At 43.2% G+C, this 18,169-nt stretch overlaps 1 protein-coding gene across 3 annotated transcripts in view; it reads left to right on the top strand.

Annotated features, from left to right (window-relative positions):
• LOC145261117 (uncharacterized) overlaps positions 1-18,169 on the top strand; it is a 485,607-nt gene that overhangs the window by 440,876 nt on the left and 26,562 nt on the right. The window contains exon 4 of one of the 3 annotated variants that reach the window (XM_080119359.1): positions 8,678-9,411. The exons of the other annotated variants lie outside the window; for them this stretch is intronic. Within the exon in view, the coding sequence (XP_079975485.1) occupies positions 8,678-8,720 (43 nt within the window). The 3' untranslated portion in view covers positions 8,721-9,411. Of the gene's footprint in view, positions 1-8,677; positions 9,412-18,169 lie in introns of those variants that run through there. 3 annotated transcript variants of the gene reach the window in all.

Below are 18,169 nucleotides of genomic sequence, written 5' to 3'. Positions count from 1 at the left end.
AACCATAACAGGGAGTTTCCACTACTCCTGTCTATTCTAAATTCTTTTCAGACGCTGAAGACCGACTTAAGTAATGCCACCCTTATAACTGTTGACCCAGACAAAGAATTTGTAGTGGAAACTGATGCCAGTAAATACTGCATTGCTGCTACGCTGAACCAACAGGGTAGACCTGTTGCATTCTTTTCTCGGACACTAAGCCCGAACGAGATTAGACATCACGCGGTCGAAAAAGAAGCTGCTGCGATTGTCGAAGCTCTTCGAAAGTGGAGACATTTCAAAGTTATTACAGATCAAAAGAGCGTCAGTTTTATGTTCGATAATAAGAGAAAATCAAAAATTAAAAATGATAAGATATGTCGTTGGCGGATCGAACTATCACAATTCAAATTCAGCATTACTTACCGCCCAGGAACGGAAAATACAGCTGCTGATACGTTTTCTCACATCTCTGCATTAACGCACACTTTGCAAGACCTCCGCGACTTGCATGCTACACTATGCCATCCTGGAGTCACGCGACTCAGCCACTTCATCCGGACAAGAAACCTTCCTTTCTCTTTAGAACAAATTAAAAACATAACAGACTCGTGCTCCTCCTGTCAGTATTTGAAACCTAAATTTGCCAGTTGTAACAAAGGAACACTCATACAGGCTATACTACCTTTCCAGCGACTAAACATCGACTTTAAAGGCCCTTTACCTACTTCTGTACGTGGTAACAAATACTTACTCACCATAATTGATGAATATACTCGCTTTCCCTTTGCCTTCCCCTGTAAGGATATGACTAGTAAAACCGTGATCCATTGCCTAAACCAACTATTTGCTATTTTTGGCATGCCCGATATGATACACACTGACCGGGCTGCCGACTTCCTTGCAGGAGAAATCAAAGATTACTTACGTGGCAAAGGTATCGCCACCTCTAAAACAAGTAGGTATCACCCTGAGGGTAACGGGCAAGTTGAGAAGCTCAATGGAACTTTATGGAAGGCCATCCAAACGACCTTACACTCTAGCAACATGAAACTGCCTCATTGGGAAGATATACTACCAAACGCTCTCCATTCAATCAAGTCGTTACTATGCACTGCCACCAATACGACTCCTCATGAGAGAATGTTCAAATATAGTCGTAGATCTTCCTCCGGAACTTCTGTTCCCACTTGGGCGAAACCAGGCCCAGTATATGTCAGAAACCATACTAAGTCTAGTAAGCTCGACCCTCCAGTAACCCCTGCTACCCTATTAGACATCAACTCCTACTACCCTGCTACCCTATTAGACATCAACTCCTACTACCCTCTGGTGCGGAAACTACTGTCAATGTGCGAGACCTGGCCCCTAACTCCTCCAGCCAAGAAGACGAACACGATGAAAACAATACTGCAAGCCCTGAAGCCCGTAAAGAACCGCCACCTGACGAAAACAATATCGACGTGGAGGAGAAGAATCCCTTACCTGATCCTGAACATATCCATACTAGCCACGATGTGGATGCTGAGAACAAAAATCCCTGTGAGTCAGTGCGGAGATTGTCCAGAATGCGGCGATTTCCAAGTAAATATAAGGACTTTTAACCTAGTACTGAACAGACTAAATTTAACTTCTGTAATTCCATACTTAATTATTGTTGAAGGGGAAAATGTTATAATAAATTACTGTAACTCTTCAGGAAATGAATCATAGTTATTCCCCTTGGCCGGAACTAAGGATTCCGCCATATTGATTTTGCCAAACACGTGTATATATTTTAAGCTGATAAAACCTTTACGGAAGGCATTCTTATTCATTCTTCTTTTATCATTTCATTTTCGTTTTTTAAAAAAACACAATGCAACGGGGAACAACTCCAAGAGAAGAAGTTTTTTTGTGTGTGAATTGGGCTGGGCATATTTTTTTGCTATTTTTCCATTTTTGTCCTGTGAATTTGTAATTAGGAGAATCCAAATGTGGTTAAATTCTGTACTAGGACGGCTAATGATATTATTGTTTTCTACCATATGTGCTGCTTTAAGTTTTCTGATCCGCCATCTTTCTTCTGTATTCAGTATTTTTACATCATCCCACATTGGGGAATGGGTACCCCCTCTCTCCATATATGGTCAGCTAGGGCTGATTTTTCAATTTCTCTGTGCGCTACAGATTTTTGATGTTCCTCTAGTCTTACTAGGCCTACTAGTTTCAAACTTTTTTTTTTTTTAATTTCAAGGTGTATACAACGCAAGCCTGGTAGATTCTGTATTCGTCGAATATGTGTTTATTCATTCTTAAAATAATCTGTCATTATCATTGTCGTCGTCATCATCATCAAAATTTGCAAGGCTCGGATATATTTTTTTTATCAATTTTTAAAATAATTTGTAAGATGCATCAGCATCATAATCGTTGTTATAAGCAACAGCGTGAGTGTTGACACTTCTGAATTTTTGAGATGAGGATTGGTTATTTGTATTATTTGGATTAATTGGAGTATTGCTCTCATCTTGTGTGAGATTTTCACAACGTTTCGATCGATGTAATCTCCGACCTTCTTCAGGTGTATCTTGTCGAACTCGGGAATTTAGATAGAATTTCGAGCAGAACTCTTTCTTTACTTCACGGTGGTAGCTTGATCTTGTTCCATCAGCCATGAGTGGATAGAGGTCCTAAGTAATGTGCAATTGTATTTTTCAGTCGACCACACTGAGGATTGAACCTTCAACCTTCAGGAGAATATCATTTTTTACAATTGATTTTTCCAAGTACTCTAGCTACTTCCAGACAACTCTGGTACGAATTTTAGGAGACTTAAACCTATTTTTATTTTTAGTTGTGAATATCACTATTTCTTACTAATTATTATTATATATTAACGTATGTGTAAATGTATATATATATATATATATATATATATATATATATATATATATATATATATATTAATGTTTTTACTTATTACTTGTTATATTAATATTTTTACTTATTACGTGTGTATATATATATAATCTGTTGTTTATAATTAATGGTTCCCATATCATATCAAATTCTATACTAGGTATACTTAGTTATTGGTTATTTGCTGCTTATTTGAATCATCTTACTCTCCACTGTTCTTCTCTGTCTATAATTTTTACTTCATCCCATAATGGTAAATGGTTTCCTTTTTCCTTCCACGAGCAGTTCTACGTGTGACCGGTACAAGGTGCATGTTTCAGAGGCATAGAGTAGGGATGGCAATACATATATGTATTGATATACTGACAGTTGTCAGAGTTAGATCACCATAAGACCAGACTCTATCTTGTAACCTTCAAATGCGTCTGATGTCTTGCTGATAATGACGTTGTATTTCTGCATCAAGAGTGCTATCATTTAATAAGGTAGACAAAAGATTTTACGACTTCAAGATGCTTTCCATAGACGAAGATATGTGGTCGCACATACAAATCACCAGGAGTGTGAGTGTACATGACCTTAGTTTTCTTAATGCTAACTGTCAGTCCGAAGCAAATACAAGCATTCGTGAAGAGGCCCATCACTGGGGAGTGTGTCACCAGGTCAGCATCATCAGCATACTACAGCTCCCTAACAAATCCATCACTAACAAGTGTTTTGGCTTGAAATCTTCTGAGGTTTAACACCTTTCCAGTCGTTTGGAATCCAATATAAACACCCATATCACAATCGTGGAAACCATACCACAGCACAGCAGTCAGATAGAGCAAAATCGATGTTAGAATGGTATATAACCTTGCTTCCCTCCATTATCAATGGGGAATTCTTATGATAACTGAGAATTGAAGTTGACGCGGCCCTTTATATTATGATGAAGTTGCTTGTAAAAGCAGGTGTATAGCCAAATTTTCCCAACACTTTCTAGAGAGCCTCACGGTTGACTGTGTGAAATGCCTTGGTTAAGTCCATAAACACCTGGTAAAGAGGCATACGCTGCTCAATACACTTTTCCAAAAGCTGTGTAGCAGAAAAAAAAAACATCTACAGTCCCTCATTCACATCTAAAACCAGACTAGGACTTCGGAAGTATATCAGAACAGATATACTTCTCCAATCGGTTTATTAAAAGCCGTGTAAAAACCTTTCTGACTTTAGTTAGCAGCAAAATACCCCAATAATTTCCACATATCTTGCAGCCTTTCCTTTGTACAAGATAATCAGGATGGTATCCATCCAATATTGGGCAACTGGATCACCCTGCCATACTGACATTATCAAAGAGTGGACCGCACAATGTACATTGACACCACCATGTTTCAGCAGCTCAACAGAATTCCATCCAGCCCAGGGACTTTGTTCAAGTTCATCTGTTTTATGCAGTCAAATGTTTCCACGAGAGTCCGTTCAGCCTCAAGTTCTGGACAAGAGGAACATTGAGAGATAATTTCTATTGTAGCAACATCAACATTAGATGGGTTGTGAAAAAGATCACTAAAGTTTTCATGCCATCTATGTATGATTTCATCTGAGGCTTTCAGCAAGGTTCTCCCATCCTTTGCCAGGAGTGGTGGTTGAAGAGGATTTCAGACCATAGACCTGACGAAGCAAAGCATAAAATGTCCTGACATCTCTATGATCGTAGGCAGTCTGTATCTCCCTGGAGAGGTCAGACTACCATTTGTTTTTATTTGGTGCACACAACACTGAACCTCACTCTGCACAAAAGGGAAGCATGCAGCGAGAGCTGGCCTTTTCAGAGGTGAAGAGTTGAGAAGTTTTTCAAATGAGCTTGCCGCTTTCTATCAACTTGGTTAGAATGCATATTTTTGTCCTCTCCCAAATTCTTGGATGAGCAGTTCTATCCTAAAAAGGCTGCTCAGTCACAAAAAGACCCACCAAGCACACAACTGCCTAAGTATTGTTGCGAAAAGCAATGTTAAGATAGGTCTTGTCTCCTGTGTGCAGATCAGTTACTACATGTTTCCAGCCTGTAAGGCATACACGCATCGCAACTTTTCCATTGCCACAGGACTTTTTTTTGTAGACAAATGTCTGAGGGAGTATCTGTAAAAAGATGTTATTACAGACTTTTAGATTTGTACGGCAGCTAAGTCCCTCTCTTGGTTCAAAATGTTGAGATCCAGCAACAAGCAAGAGCAAGTTAGCCAGCAACAAGTCAAACTGCAGACCAGCTTAATGCAGGTACTGGTCTTCCACTTTATGGTTTTTAAAATCAGAGATTTGCTTCTCCTAGAGCAGTTACCTTCACCACTGCTTATGGAAGCCCTCTCCACCCCAATACTATTCGGTCCATGTCTGAAACTGAGGTTGCTGGGTACCAGAGCATACTCCACACGCTGGTGGGTCAAGCATTCTGCAGCTGACAGGCCCCAATCTCCTCTGGAGGTTTCTGTCAGAGTTACCTCATCTTTAGCCTTTGATTAAAGGAACCCTGACCCACAAGGGAGTAGGGGTCCAGTTATCCATTGCAGGACACTCGCCATCATCAGAACCCCGTCTGCATGGCAGTGGTCACTATGTGCAAGTGGAGTTGATTTGTCTGGAAGAAGCACAGTATGTCACTAAAACATCAGTATGCTTTTAACACGCATCCACACCAGATCATGGCTACATATGCATACACATAAACACATATACACATATACCCACACGCACACATATACACTTATACATGCATACACACATACACATACACATACATGCACATACAAACATGCACACAAATACTTATACACATATATGTATATGTACATATACGTACACATATACATGCTCTTACATATAGTGTACATATACACGCACATACATACACACACATGAACACATACATACACGCATACACATGTATACAAAAATGCATACACATACATGTACACATACATACACATGCACACATTGTGACATAATCCTTAAATAAATGTATTTAAAGAAAATTTCAAAATTTAGTTTTAAGTTGAAAAATATATCGTTATTTTTTTTTTATTTGTTTGTATTGCTGTATTTTTTGTATCCATATTTCTCGTTGACATTTTCAGATAGAACATTAAGATAGCCCTTCCGCCTCCTTGTAATTTGTTTCTTTTATTTCATTTAATCTCATTCCTCCCTCCACCATCATAGTTTAATTTTTATAATAAAATTAACCTTGAAACGTTATCACTGATGTTCGTGTTCGTTCTTTCTCGCATTCTGTTGTGTTCAGTCCTCGTGTCTCCTTCTTTTTTTCACCCTTATCACATGTGACATATCTGTTTTTGTAACTTTCTTTTTATATCCCTTTGCTTTTTATGTAATTTCTCCCCCTTTTTTTATAACATGTGTAACACACATACACACATGTCATATAGATGCATGTACACATACATACGCACACACACATATACGCAAACATATACATTCATATACATGCACATACATATGCACACACATACACACATACATATGCACACACACATATATACGCGTGCACATATATATGGACACACACATATACATGCACACATACACGCAAGTACATACACATGAATACATACACGATTACACATATACACGCGCATACATATTCATGCATACACATATACACATGCACACATATACATATGCACATACATATACACATGCATGCAAATATACATACGCATGCAAATACACACATGCACAAGCATACACATGCATGCACACATGCTTACATACCCACATGCACATACACACAGACGCACATATATATGCATGTATATGCACATGTATATACACGCGTACACATACACATACATGAAGGAGCATTTTAAACGAAAGAATTCCTTACTGATCATGACGATGGTGATGATGGGCACAATTAAATTAATTTAAGCATGAATAAAAATATATATATATACATACATATATATATATGTATACATAAACATATATCATCATCATCATCATGCAGTCCATCAGTCTTGACGATGACTAGTTGGGGCCTCAGTGATTTATCCCTCGTTGTTGGCATAATCTCACTCCATCATCACAGGACTTTCCACCTTGGCTCCAAACTTGCTTCCTCAGTTTAGGTGCAGTATCTGTTGCGCATCAGATAGACACCCTCTGAACCTTCAATGCTCATGTCCAGTGAAGTGAACCCACGATGATTGGCAGCAAAAGAGGCCGCAGCTTCTGGCCGAAAGTAAACTCAGTGAGGTAAACAGTTGTTGTGGACTGGTGGATATATTATATATGTCCCCCAATCGTACAAAATAGGAAAAATGAATTGAATTGAGAAAGGAACGAACAACACGTTAAATTGAAATAAATGAACTAGAATTTATTTCATGAAGAAACAAATGAAAGAAAGGGTACAGCACGTGTTTAGTTTGGTGTGTGTCTCTCACTGTTAGCTGGTGAGAGGGAAAGTAGTTGTAGAGAGAGAGAGAGAGTTGTAGAGAGAGAGAGAGAGAGTTGTAGAGAGAGAGAGTGAGAAAGTCAATCCAGGCTATGGAGAGAGAAAGCGTGTAAGGTGTACATACTGTCTGTTGGTTCTTGCTCCACACATAGTAGCAGGGGACGTGTAGCACACAGGCGCATGCCCCGAAGAGAGCGGTTGGTCCATCGACCACCCAGGTCGGAAGCCGAATCGAAAAGGAGGAAAAAGCTTAGGTCTCTCGATTTTATAGTTGTTTCCGGTGTCCTTTACGCATGTGAGGATTTCCTTTAAAGGGAAGTGATGTTGCCCATGTGTGTGTACATGTGTGTACGTTAGCGTGTGTGTGTATGCACATGAATGTGAGAGTATGTACGTGTGTGTATGTGTGCACGTATGTTTGTGTGCGCGTATGTGTATGACAAGAAAAGTGGCTTAAGATGTGAACGCGTGTTTTGTGTGAGACTAGAACAGGCGTGTCTGCCACTATGCCTTTTCTTTCTGGATAAGGTTCCATAGCCTTTTAAGGAAAACTGAAAGGCAGCAGTAGGATTTGAAGTCAGAGTTCCCATCTCTTAGCCTTTTGCTGTGATAAGGCCCACAAGGCAGTGGTGTTTGATTTTGGGGTTGGTTCCCCTAGTCTTCGCCCAACCAAGGGCACCCACAAGACAGTGGGATAGGGGTTTGTAGTGTGCCAGAGCATGTCCACACATCAGTGGGGCATACTCCGAGATCTCCTACAAGTTTAGCCTGTGGCTACAAGGCCCTCAGTTACCGTGTGTGGCCAACATGGAGGCACTATAGGAGTCTTGATGATGGAGAGGCTATGTACTGGCAGGGAAGACTTATGCATAGCTGGGGTCTTTTCACCACGAGGTTAGCTCGCGGTGTTAGTTGGAAGTGAGAAGGCATGCAAGCATGAACTTAATACTAATTTATACCTAACACACTGGACGCATCACATTCCCCTGCCGGATTAAGAATCCAAACGCACACACATACATATATATATATATATACATATATATACATACATATATATTTACCTACATGCATACATGCATATATATATATATATATATATATATATATATATATATATATATATATATACACTGTGTATCGCTTTATTGCAGGTAAATATTTTTTTAATTTTGAAATTGCTATGAAATGCAGAAAAGTTAAATTTTGTATAACACTGGAAGAACATAACAAGGTGCCTTATTTCCCTGATTTTTGTGGAATTTTAGCAAATATTTTGATTATTATGCTATTTTTTAATTTTTCTGGTAATTTTAAGTGTGTATCACTTTATTGCAGGTCTCCCAAAATGCCTAGAAAGAGTCGATTGACAGCTAGTTAGCGACGGAATCGATGAGGGGGAGGGAATCCAAGACAGCTCCAAACTCCAGCAAAACCATCTGGTTCATCAAGGGTTGCTCTGGCCTCGTCGGTGAGAAGAACATGTTCAAAGCTGGTTTTCATGTATTTCTGGGCCTGAGTCAAACGTTTTCCTCATGAATTTGGTTTAAAACAGGTCTTGCTATGAGCTTAATGATTCTTGCAATTTCGTTTAAGACATTGCAGTGTGTCTTTCTATGCAAGAAAGGTATTCCGGCCTTGTCAAAATATAGCAGAACTGTTGCTGCCAGACTACTTGATAAGTTGACGGCAAATTTTTCTAGCATCACGAGCATAAGCTGATTTTTGGTGTATTTGTCGTTGCTTGGTGAAACAAAAATGTAGTAGGCAAAAAAAAATAATAAATGTTCTGTCAGCAACAGTACAACTTCAAAATAGTCAATATCGCCCACCTCCAGAAGAGAGGGAATTCCTGTCCGTGATAACCGTGGTAAAAGAAGACACACTCCAATCGCCAGAAACACCCACACACACAATTTGCAGGACACTGCCGACTCGTCTCTAGCCTCCTGCTTTTATAGTGGCCGGGAATTATCCATTTGTATAATCACATGAGAAAGAAACGTGATTTTCCGAGAGTTGCATGGGGTAAACGCTAATAAAAAACCCCCGGACGCCATCTTGGAATTCTCTTTTTCCCCCCAAACGGTGACACAACAGACGTACCCGAGGTAAGCTCTTTTTCCCCTCATTTTAGTTATTGCTACTTCTGCTACACTCCCCCCTGATCTCATGATCACAAATGGGGCAGGGGGGCAGTCGTCTCTGTCTGGTACTTCTCCGAAGAACCGGAGGCAGCACTTCCTCCCTGCCATCCTCCTCATCGCCATTATTGCCACCAGTCTGCTCCATAGGCGGTGTTTCACAATCAGGGCAGGGGGGCAGTATTCGTCTCTGTCGGGTACTCCTTCGTAAAGGCAAGACGGGTGGTCCTTCCTCCGCTTCTTCAGTATGTACATTATATGGCTCAAAATCCTCTCCGTCGTCCTGCATCATACTCTCTGTCTTTTCAGAAGACATCATACTGTCTGAGTCTCCCTCTTCCTCCGATGTAACAACATAATGGCGAGGATGCAAATCCTTCACGTGACGAGGCACACCGTCCACCAAAATCGACTGAGGGCTGACCACCTTGCCGAACCTCGTGGTACATCGATTTTGCGGTCTTTTGACCCATACGCGATCTCCAACCATGTAAAAGCTGTTCTTGGGACCTGGGGACGCAGTTGCGAGATTGGTCTCCTTTACTCGAACTTCGTATTGATAAATCCTGTTGGCAGGCGTAGTGGAGGGAGATGTGTCGTCTCTTGGTGTGATGTTATACCAGTAGACAGCCTCCTGTATGGGACAACACATTTTAGCCGCTATTCGTTTCACTGTACGGTGACATCGCTCCGCTATGCCATTCCCGGCTGGAGCGTATGCACAACGGAATCGCAAGTGAACTCCCCATTTACATGCAAATGCTTGGAACATATTGCTGCAGAAAGCTGTGTCATTGTCTAAAAGGAGTTCATGCGGCGCGCCACGCTCGAGGAACACTGCCTCCAACTGATGAATCACGCTTGCCGAGTCCTGCCTTGCCAATTTCCTCCAAATGGAGAAACGCGGTGGACCACAGTCTGTTAAAGTTAAAAAATGGAAGGTGCCATAATGCGTGATACCCATTCCAATTCTCTGCCAATTCTCGTTAACTTCCAGCTTTCCCTTTTCCCACCTGACTGGCGCTGGGTCAATGGACTGACATTCCTCGCATTTCTGTATGACCGTTCTGACAGTTGCTTTTGTCGTGGTTGGACATCTTCTCCTGACAAAGTAGGTAGTGCGTCGCACCCCCGGATGTCCACTATCTTTGTGAATAGCCATGATTTGACTCTCATCCAGCTTGTCTGTGTGGACCGCGCCTATCACTGGGTCAAGACTGTTTTTCTTTTTCATTGCCTCAAACCACCGCTGTGGCACTCGTGTCAGTCGGTCAGCAATGTTTCGTGCGGATGGAACCAGCGTTACATCCACTGTCAGCCCGTACTCTTTCACAAGCTCCTTAAGAGTGCTTAATCGCCTCCTAATAAGCATCTCGCTTGCTGCTTTGGTGCGTACTCGCGCCTTTCCAGTTAGCGTGTCCGAGACCCAATGGTATACGCAAACAGAATCTGTCTTTATGTGTAGCACCTTGCTCTGCCACTGGAGAGCCAAATTGATGCCTTTCAATACGGCATCCAGTTCAGCCAAGTTGATATGTTGAGAGTCATCTTCAGGTCGCAGCCAACATGCATCTTCCAACACAGTTTCACACATCTCCAAGGCTGCCCCAATTGCTAGGGAGCTAGCATCGACCCATACATTCAGCTCTTTGCCATCCACACACCAATTTCCCTGTGCTGGATCGTTCTGCTGCGCAGATTTTAAGGTTTCGAACATCATACGATGTAGTACGGCGTCCCTTGCTTCATCATCCCAGCCCTTCATTACCGAACTTACTCTCCTTCTGAGTATTCCGCAAGCCACACGAAGCCAACCGCACACCGGAAAATGCCCGACAAGTCGACCACACAGGGAAAAGATTGTTCATCGCGTAACAATACTGGGAGCCTCCGGAATTGCATTTCCTCGCTTCCACCACAGTTCATTGCATTCCCATCCTGACTGCCAATCCCAGCACCCGTGCACCGTCCTTCAACTGCTCCAGGTTCTTGCTCTCCAACCCGAACTGCGCGAGGTGTTCTCTCACACGGGTCGCGGGCACCACGTCTTCATTGACAAAAATGTCATCAATGTAAGCAGATGCTGCGCGACTTATAACTTCTTCCTGAGATAGTACTTCGCTGACAATTGCTCTCATTATCAAGGGAGCCACATTCAAACCAAACCCCAGACGGGTCAGACAGTATTTTTTCCCATCGATTTCCACAGTCTGGTATGGCCACAGTGTCTCATGGACCCGGACTTGTAGGTATGCTCTTCTGAGGTCCAATAGAGACACGTTAGCACCTTTTTGTCTCCACTCACGCAGCTTAGCCGCACAAACATCTGCGTTGGCCGTAAATGCGTCTACGTAATGATTTAGCTCCCGGTAGTCCATCACCGGGCGCACTTTGGCTTTGTTCTGCTGTATCACAGCCATCAGGGGAATTAGACCTTTGGGGGGTCCCAATTTATCCTCTGGGTATGGCACGAGCCAACCATTATCTATCCAGGTGTGGAGCTCCTGCGTGTATTCTTCACGAATTTCTGCTGGCACTGGGTACTCTGACACTCGATTATGCAGCCTTTCAGGGGGGTTGTCCACAGACCATTTCCACGATGCGGTCCACGTTCGGTTTTGATGGTCAAAGGTAGCAGTGAAATCTGGTTCATCGATAGAAATGGCTGCGCATTTAATACTTTTCCTGGCGCCCAGCCGCACTGATCCTGTAGGCTTGACAACGACACCTCCTAGAGCTTTTATGGCGTCGATCCTTAGAAGCAAGTCAAATCCCAGTGGCTTGCCATGCACCACCAACACATCGACTCTGGCAGACACACCTTCATCAGTGGATACAGAGACCATTCCAACACCGCAGCACGCATGGGACATTCCACCAATTGTGTTGACATTTACGTTTGTTTTTCTCCAAGACCGGCACCGGTCTGCATGCAAAATTGTCCTGGAGCATCCTGTATCAATAAGCGCCAAACATCGCGTCCCGTCAACATGGATGCTTATCACCGGGAGCGTCATGTTCACATCTTGGTTGGGAAGGAGACTGACGCTTATGCGTCCTCCCCTTGCTCGTTTCCCGAGCAGTTCCGAGCCCAGTGTCCACTCTTACCGCAACGATAACACCGTGTTCCACGTTTTTGATAGTCCCTTACAAGGTGGCCTTTAACATTGCATTTGAAACAGGTCACGTTAACAGGATTATTCCGGGCCCTGTTGTTGGGTGAGCGTGTGGCCGCAACCACATCCTGATTTTGTTCGCCAGTCGTTGTCAAAATTCTCGCTCTCGACATTAGCTCCCCCATGGTCAGGGTTTTGATGTTCGGCACCTGTTGAAGAGCAATTGAGATGGTGTCAGGGAATCCAGTGACAAAAATTAATTTTGTGAGTCTCTCTAAGCTTTCTCCTGTGAATCCGGCCAATCCAACCAACTGCCTGATTTTGTTGGCGTACACATCCACACGTTCACCAGCCCATCTAACCATAGTTATTTTTCTATATGCTGCAAACGCGTCATCAGTAAATGCCTCCTTTAATCGAGCCTCAATCTGGTCTATTTTCTTTTGATCGTCCTCCTCCATTTCCATGTAGAGGGCCAGCGCATCGCCTTCCAGATATAAAGGTAGCAGACTCGCTACGTCATCCACCTGCTGAAGTTGTGCGATAAGTCTCACTGTTTTCAGCCACGCTACAACGTCTCCCTCGCCAGAGAACGGCTTGATAATATCCCTGCTTATCCGCACCTTCGCCATATTCGGGCCGAAATAGCTTGAAACAAAAATGTAGTAGGCAAAAAAAAATAATAAATGTTCTGTCAGCAACAGTACAACTTCAAAATAGTCAATATCGCCCACCTCCAGAAGAGAGGGAATTCCTGTCCGTGATAACCGTGGTAAAAGAAGACACACTCCAATCGCCAGAAACACCCACACACACAATTTGCAGGACACTGCCGACTCGTCTCTAGCCTCCTGCTTTTATAGTGGCCGGGAATTATCCATTTGCATAATCACATGAGAAAGAAACGTGATTTTCCGAGAGTTGCATGGGGTAAACGCTAATAAAAAAACCCCGGACGCCATCTTGGAATTCTCTTTTTCCCCCCAACCGGTGACACAACAGACGTACCCGAGGTAAGCTCTTTTTCCCCTCATTTTAGTTATTGCTACTTCTGCTACACTTGGTTTAATGTTTAGATTTTTAACAAATGAAGACAATGTTCTTCAATCTCTTCTAAGCTCCTTGGCTACATCTATGAGAGATAAACGTTCGGCAAGGCCTGCAAGAACACGTTCCTTTTCACTAGCTGTCAATTGACCCTTTCTAGACATTTTGAGAGTCCTGCAATAAAGTGATACACACTTAAAATTACCAGAAAATAGATAAATTAGCATAATTTTCAAAATATTTATTAAAATTTTACAAAATTCAGGGAAATAAGGCACCTTGTCATGCTCTTCCAGTGTACCAAATTTCACTTCTCTGCATTTATAGCAATTTCAAAATTAAAAAATATTTACCTGCAATAAAGCAATGCACAGTGTTTATATTAAACCCACCATGGCATATGTAGTATAACATCTACCTTAATTTATCTATCTATATATCTATAAAAGTGAACGTGTAGGGTTACAATCAGGATTCGGTTCTGAGGTTTGGGAAAGAGTGAGTCACTCTCTCAACAACAGCACATTTCTGCCCTCTTCTTTTCCAATCGACCACGCCTGGCCTCTCGCCACCAATGTCACACCGCACAATCTGAACATCAGCAATACAAAATTCTTTTCAAGAGATGTTCACGACTCTTTTCTTTCTCCTCCCCCAGGGAATTTTTCCCAGCTTTTATATCCTCCTATCTAGAAAAAAAAAGGAAGAGACAGGAAAGAAAATAGCTTCTCCCATCATGCTCTGCCTTCCCAAGATGCCCTTCGCATATACAAATGCGCTGGCCATCCTTTCCTTCTTTCCCAAAGAGCGATGCAGATACGCCCGGTACGTTTCTTTCTTTTTTTTTTTTTCTAACCACATACCCCACACGCCTCCAGATCTTTGAGATCAATAAGACACTTCATAATCCTTCATCCAAGCAGGCTTCCTCCTCTCACATTGAGGCCTCTGGGAGACAACTTCTTGGTGGTTGACGTTTTCAGGTTCACTACAGACATTCTCATTCAGTTGTAAAGAACCACAATGTGAGGCTAAGTCGAATTGGGGTGCATCGTTAGTTTCTTGGTGGATATTGACTTCCTCCTCTTCACTGCCATCACTGCGCACCGGCAGGGTTATATGACGCAGGTCTAGGATATGCCAGGGAACGTCATTCACCATTACGTTGTTCTTTGATTGCATTCCCGTTACGACCCCCTCCCCCAGCGAGTGGTACATTTTGCATTGGGGGGGTTTACCCACACCTCCTCACCCACTTTAATGGTAGCTTCTTCAGCCTCAATTCCTACTGCTTTGTTGCACGGATGCCGTCACTTGTATGCAAAGATGGCTCTATGAGGCACAGTTGTCTCATCTTGTCTGGTTTTCGGTGAGATGTTGTACCAAAACACCGCCTCCATGGGTGAAATGTTGCTTTTTTGCAGCAGCAGCCTTGATGGTGCGATAATTCCTCTCCACTATCCCATTGCCACTCGACCGATACGCTGCCCTAAAAAATTGCCTTACTCCCCACTTATCACACACCTCTTTAAAGGCTTCTGATCGAAAAGCGGGGCCATTGTCCATTAACAGTTCCTCAACCGGCCCTCTTTCCAAAAATATTTCTTCGATGACCCCTCCGATCGCCCATGCAGCTTCTGCCCTGATCTCTCTCCATATGGCAAACTTCCCCGGTCCACAGTCGACCATCGACAGATACAGCTTATGGCGATAATGGGTCACATCAATGGCCGATCGCTTCCAGTCCTCTGCAATGTGTAACTCTCCTGCTTCGTGTCTGGATGGTCCGGGGTCTATCGATTGGCACTCCTGACAGTGCTCCACTACCTATCTGACCTCCTTCTCTGTGGTTTCCGGGTAAACCTCTCTTGCCAGGAATAACGTCCGTTCTTGACCAAAGTGGTGCATTTCATGTAACTTTTAACTTCCTCCCCTGCACAGCATTCTGAGGAAACCTCCTTTCTCCCTTGCAGCCAGGCCTTCTTTACCCATGTCATCGAATCCGCCTTGTTTTTTTCTGATGGGATCAGCACTACAGATACCTTCAACTGGAATTCCGCTGTCAAATCTGCAAGTGCTCCAAGCCTGAGCTTGATCAGCATTTCTGCAGCACCTCTGGTCCTAACTCTCTTATCGCCAGTCACTGCTGACCTGATCCATGAAACTACCGTTGCCGAATTGGATTTGATTTCAATCGTTTTCAATCCCCACTTGGGACCAGATTGATTCTTTTCATAGCAGCCTCCAGTTCGGCTATGTTGATATGGGAATAGTCGTTTTTCTTCCTTAACCACGCCGCATCTTCCACATTTACGCCTCCCATCTCTAATACGACGCCCAATGCCAGACTGCTGGCATCACACCAAATATTCCACCAAGATTTCACAATTTTACACCAAGATTTCCAGCTACGGTATAACTGGAAATGTTTTCTCAATCATTAAATCATTTCTCTCCGATAGGCTCATAAGAGTAGTGGTAGATGGACAAAAATCAGAGGCCTGCAATATAAATGCTGGAGTCCCTCAGGGGTCAATCCTAGGCCCAACTCTCTTCCTGATCTACATCAATGACCTCCCCAAACACATACTTAAATCATTCGTTGACATCTATGCTGATGACACGACCATCTACGGCAACACATCAAAGGCTGTAAATGACAAAGTTCTCTCTGATTCTCTCTTCTCTGATCTCGAGCGCATGGTTCAGTGGGGGAAGATGTGGCTGGTTACCTTCAATGCATCCAAAACCAAACTCCTATCCTTACATCATCAACGCTCTGATCCTCATCTGGCATCAATTGTGATGGATGGCTCTCGTCTGGGTGAGGCCCCGTGTTTTGACAAGCTTCTGGGTTTGACCTTTACTCCTGATCTGAAATGGAACACGTACATCAAGTCTGTTGCCAAGGTCGCTGGAAAGATGGTAGGATCCTTCTACCGCTCCAGAAGATATCTCACTACTGATGCAATTCTCTATCTATATAAAAGCCAAGTACGTCTAAGGATGGAATACTGCTGCCATATCTGGGCAGGAGCTGCTAAAAATAGCCTATCCTGCCTTGACAGAGTACAAAATAGACTTTGTGGCTTAGTGGGGGATGCCCTTTTCTCTACCCTGCAACCTCTCTCCCACAGAAGAGACGTTGCGAGCCTATCCTTGTTTTATCGTTATTTCCATGGCAGGTGCTCGTCTGAACTCCAATCTCTGGTCCCCCCTCGCCAATTTTTCACGAAAAACACCTGTCTAGCTGAATCCACTGTGAAAAATTTCCCCCACTCTATATCTGTGCCTAAATTAAAACGCAGATTCCATGAACAAAGCTTCTTTCTTAGAACTGCACGCCTGTGGAACTCTGTTCCATCTGCCTGCTTCCCACCGGACTACAACTTGGATGTCTTCAAGTCCAATGTTAACAAATTCCTAATGAACCGCCCCCTTAAGTAAACGCTTCATCAAATCTCCACACTAACGTAATGTACTTGCAATAACCCTTATCCCTGAGTGGCTTCCGGGCCTTGATAAGTGGTGATCACTGTGTAAAAAAAAAAAATAAATAAAAAAAATCAACCCCCTGCGTCTCTGCCGCTGACATACCATTCCCCCTTTACTGGGTCTTCTTTCGTCACTCTTGCGGTGATTTCTTGTAGCATGTTCATGACCTCCTTCGTCACACGGCCCTCCCAGCCATCAGTGCCCGTTTGTCATTTAATAAAGCTGCACGCTATCCTGAGCCAGCTGGCGATTGGATAGTGTCCCACCAGTCTCCCGCAGACCAAGAAGAGTTCTTGTTTTGTCAGGTCAGTTCCGATTTCGGGTATTGCATTCCCTCGTCTAAATACAAGGCTTCCTTTGCCATCTCGGCATAGTTTCAACCCCAACGCCGCTCCTCCATCTAGGGACTCCGCCGGTTTTGCAGTCAACCCATACCTCGCAACATGGCCTCTCACTTTCTCTGCTGTCACCTCTTCTTCCTCCACGAGAATGTCGTCAATGTACAAACTAGTGGCCTTGTCCACTGTACAGTCTTTACTCAGTACCATCTTCAGCACGGCAGTCATAACTTTGGGGGCTGAGCTCAGCCCAAAGCCTAACCTCGTCAGGCAATACAACTTCCCCTTATACCGGACCAATTGATGTTTCCAGAGTTTTTCATCTACATGGATCTGGAGATAAGCCGACTTCAGGTCGACAATCTTAGTGGCCTGCTTCATTCTCCTCCACTTCCTCATCACCTCTTCGCATACATCAATCCCCTTTCCAGTGTGGCAGGCTACATATCTGTTTAATTCTCTGAAATCCAGTACCAGTATTCTTTGTGAGTTGAACAACCGCCAGTAATGATAGCACTCCTTTTTCTTTCCCTGTCCACGGTTTTAGAATTCCCTCCTCTATCCACCTCTCCACTTCTTCCTCAAATCCTTTTCTTATTTCTCCTCGCAGTGTTTTCTCGTAGCAGCTTACTTTGTTTCGTAGTTCCTGAGGCTCAGAGATCCCTTTCCATTCTACCGTCCACCTCTCAT

This window comes from Euprymna scolopes, chromosome 37 (assembly GCF_053919585.1).
Source record: "Euprymna scolopes isolate OS-2025 chromosome 37, ASM5391958v1, whole genome shotgun sequence".
Classification (NCBI taxonomy): domain Eukaryota; kingdom Metazoa; phylum Mollusca; class Cephalopoda; order Sepiida; family Sepiolidae; genus Euprymna; species Euprymna scolopes.
The sequence above is the reverse complement of the archived record's forward strand: the minus strand, read 5'-3'. Positions and strand labels throughout refer to the sequence as shown.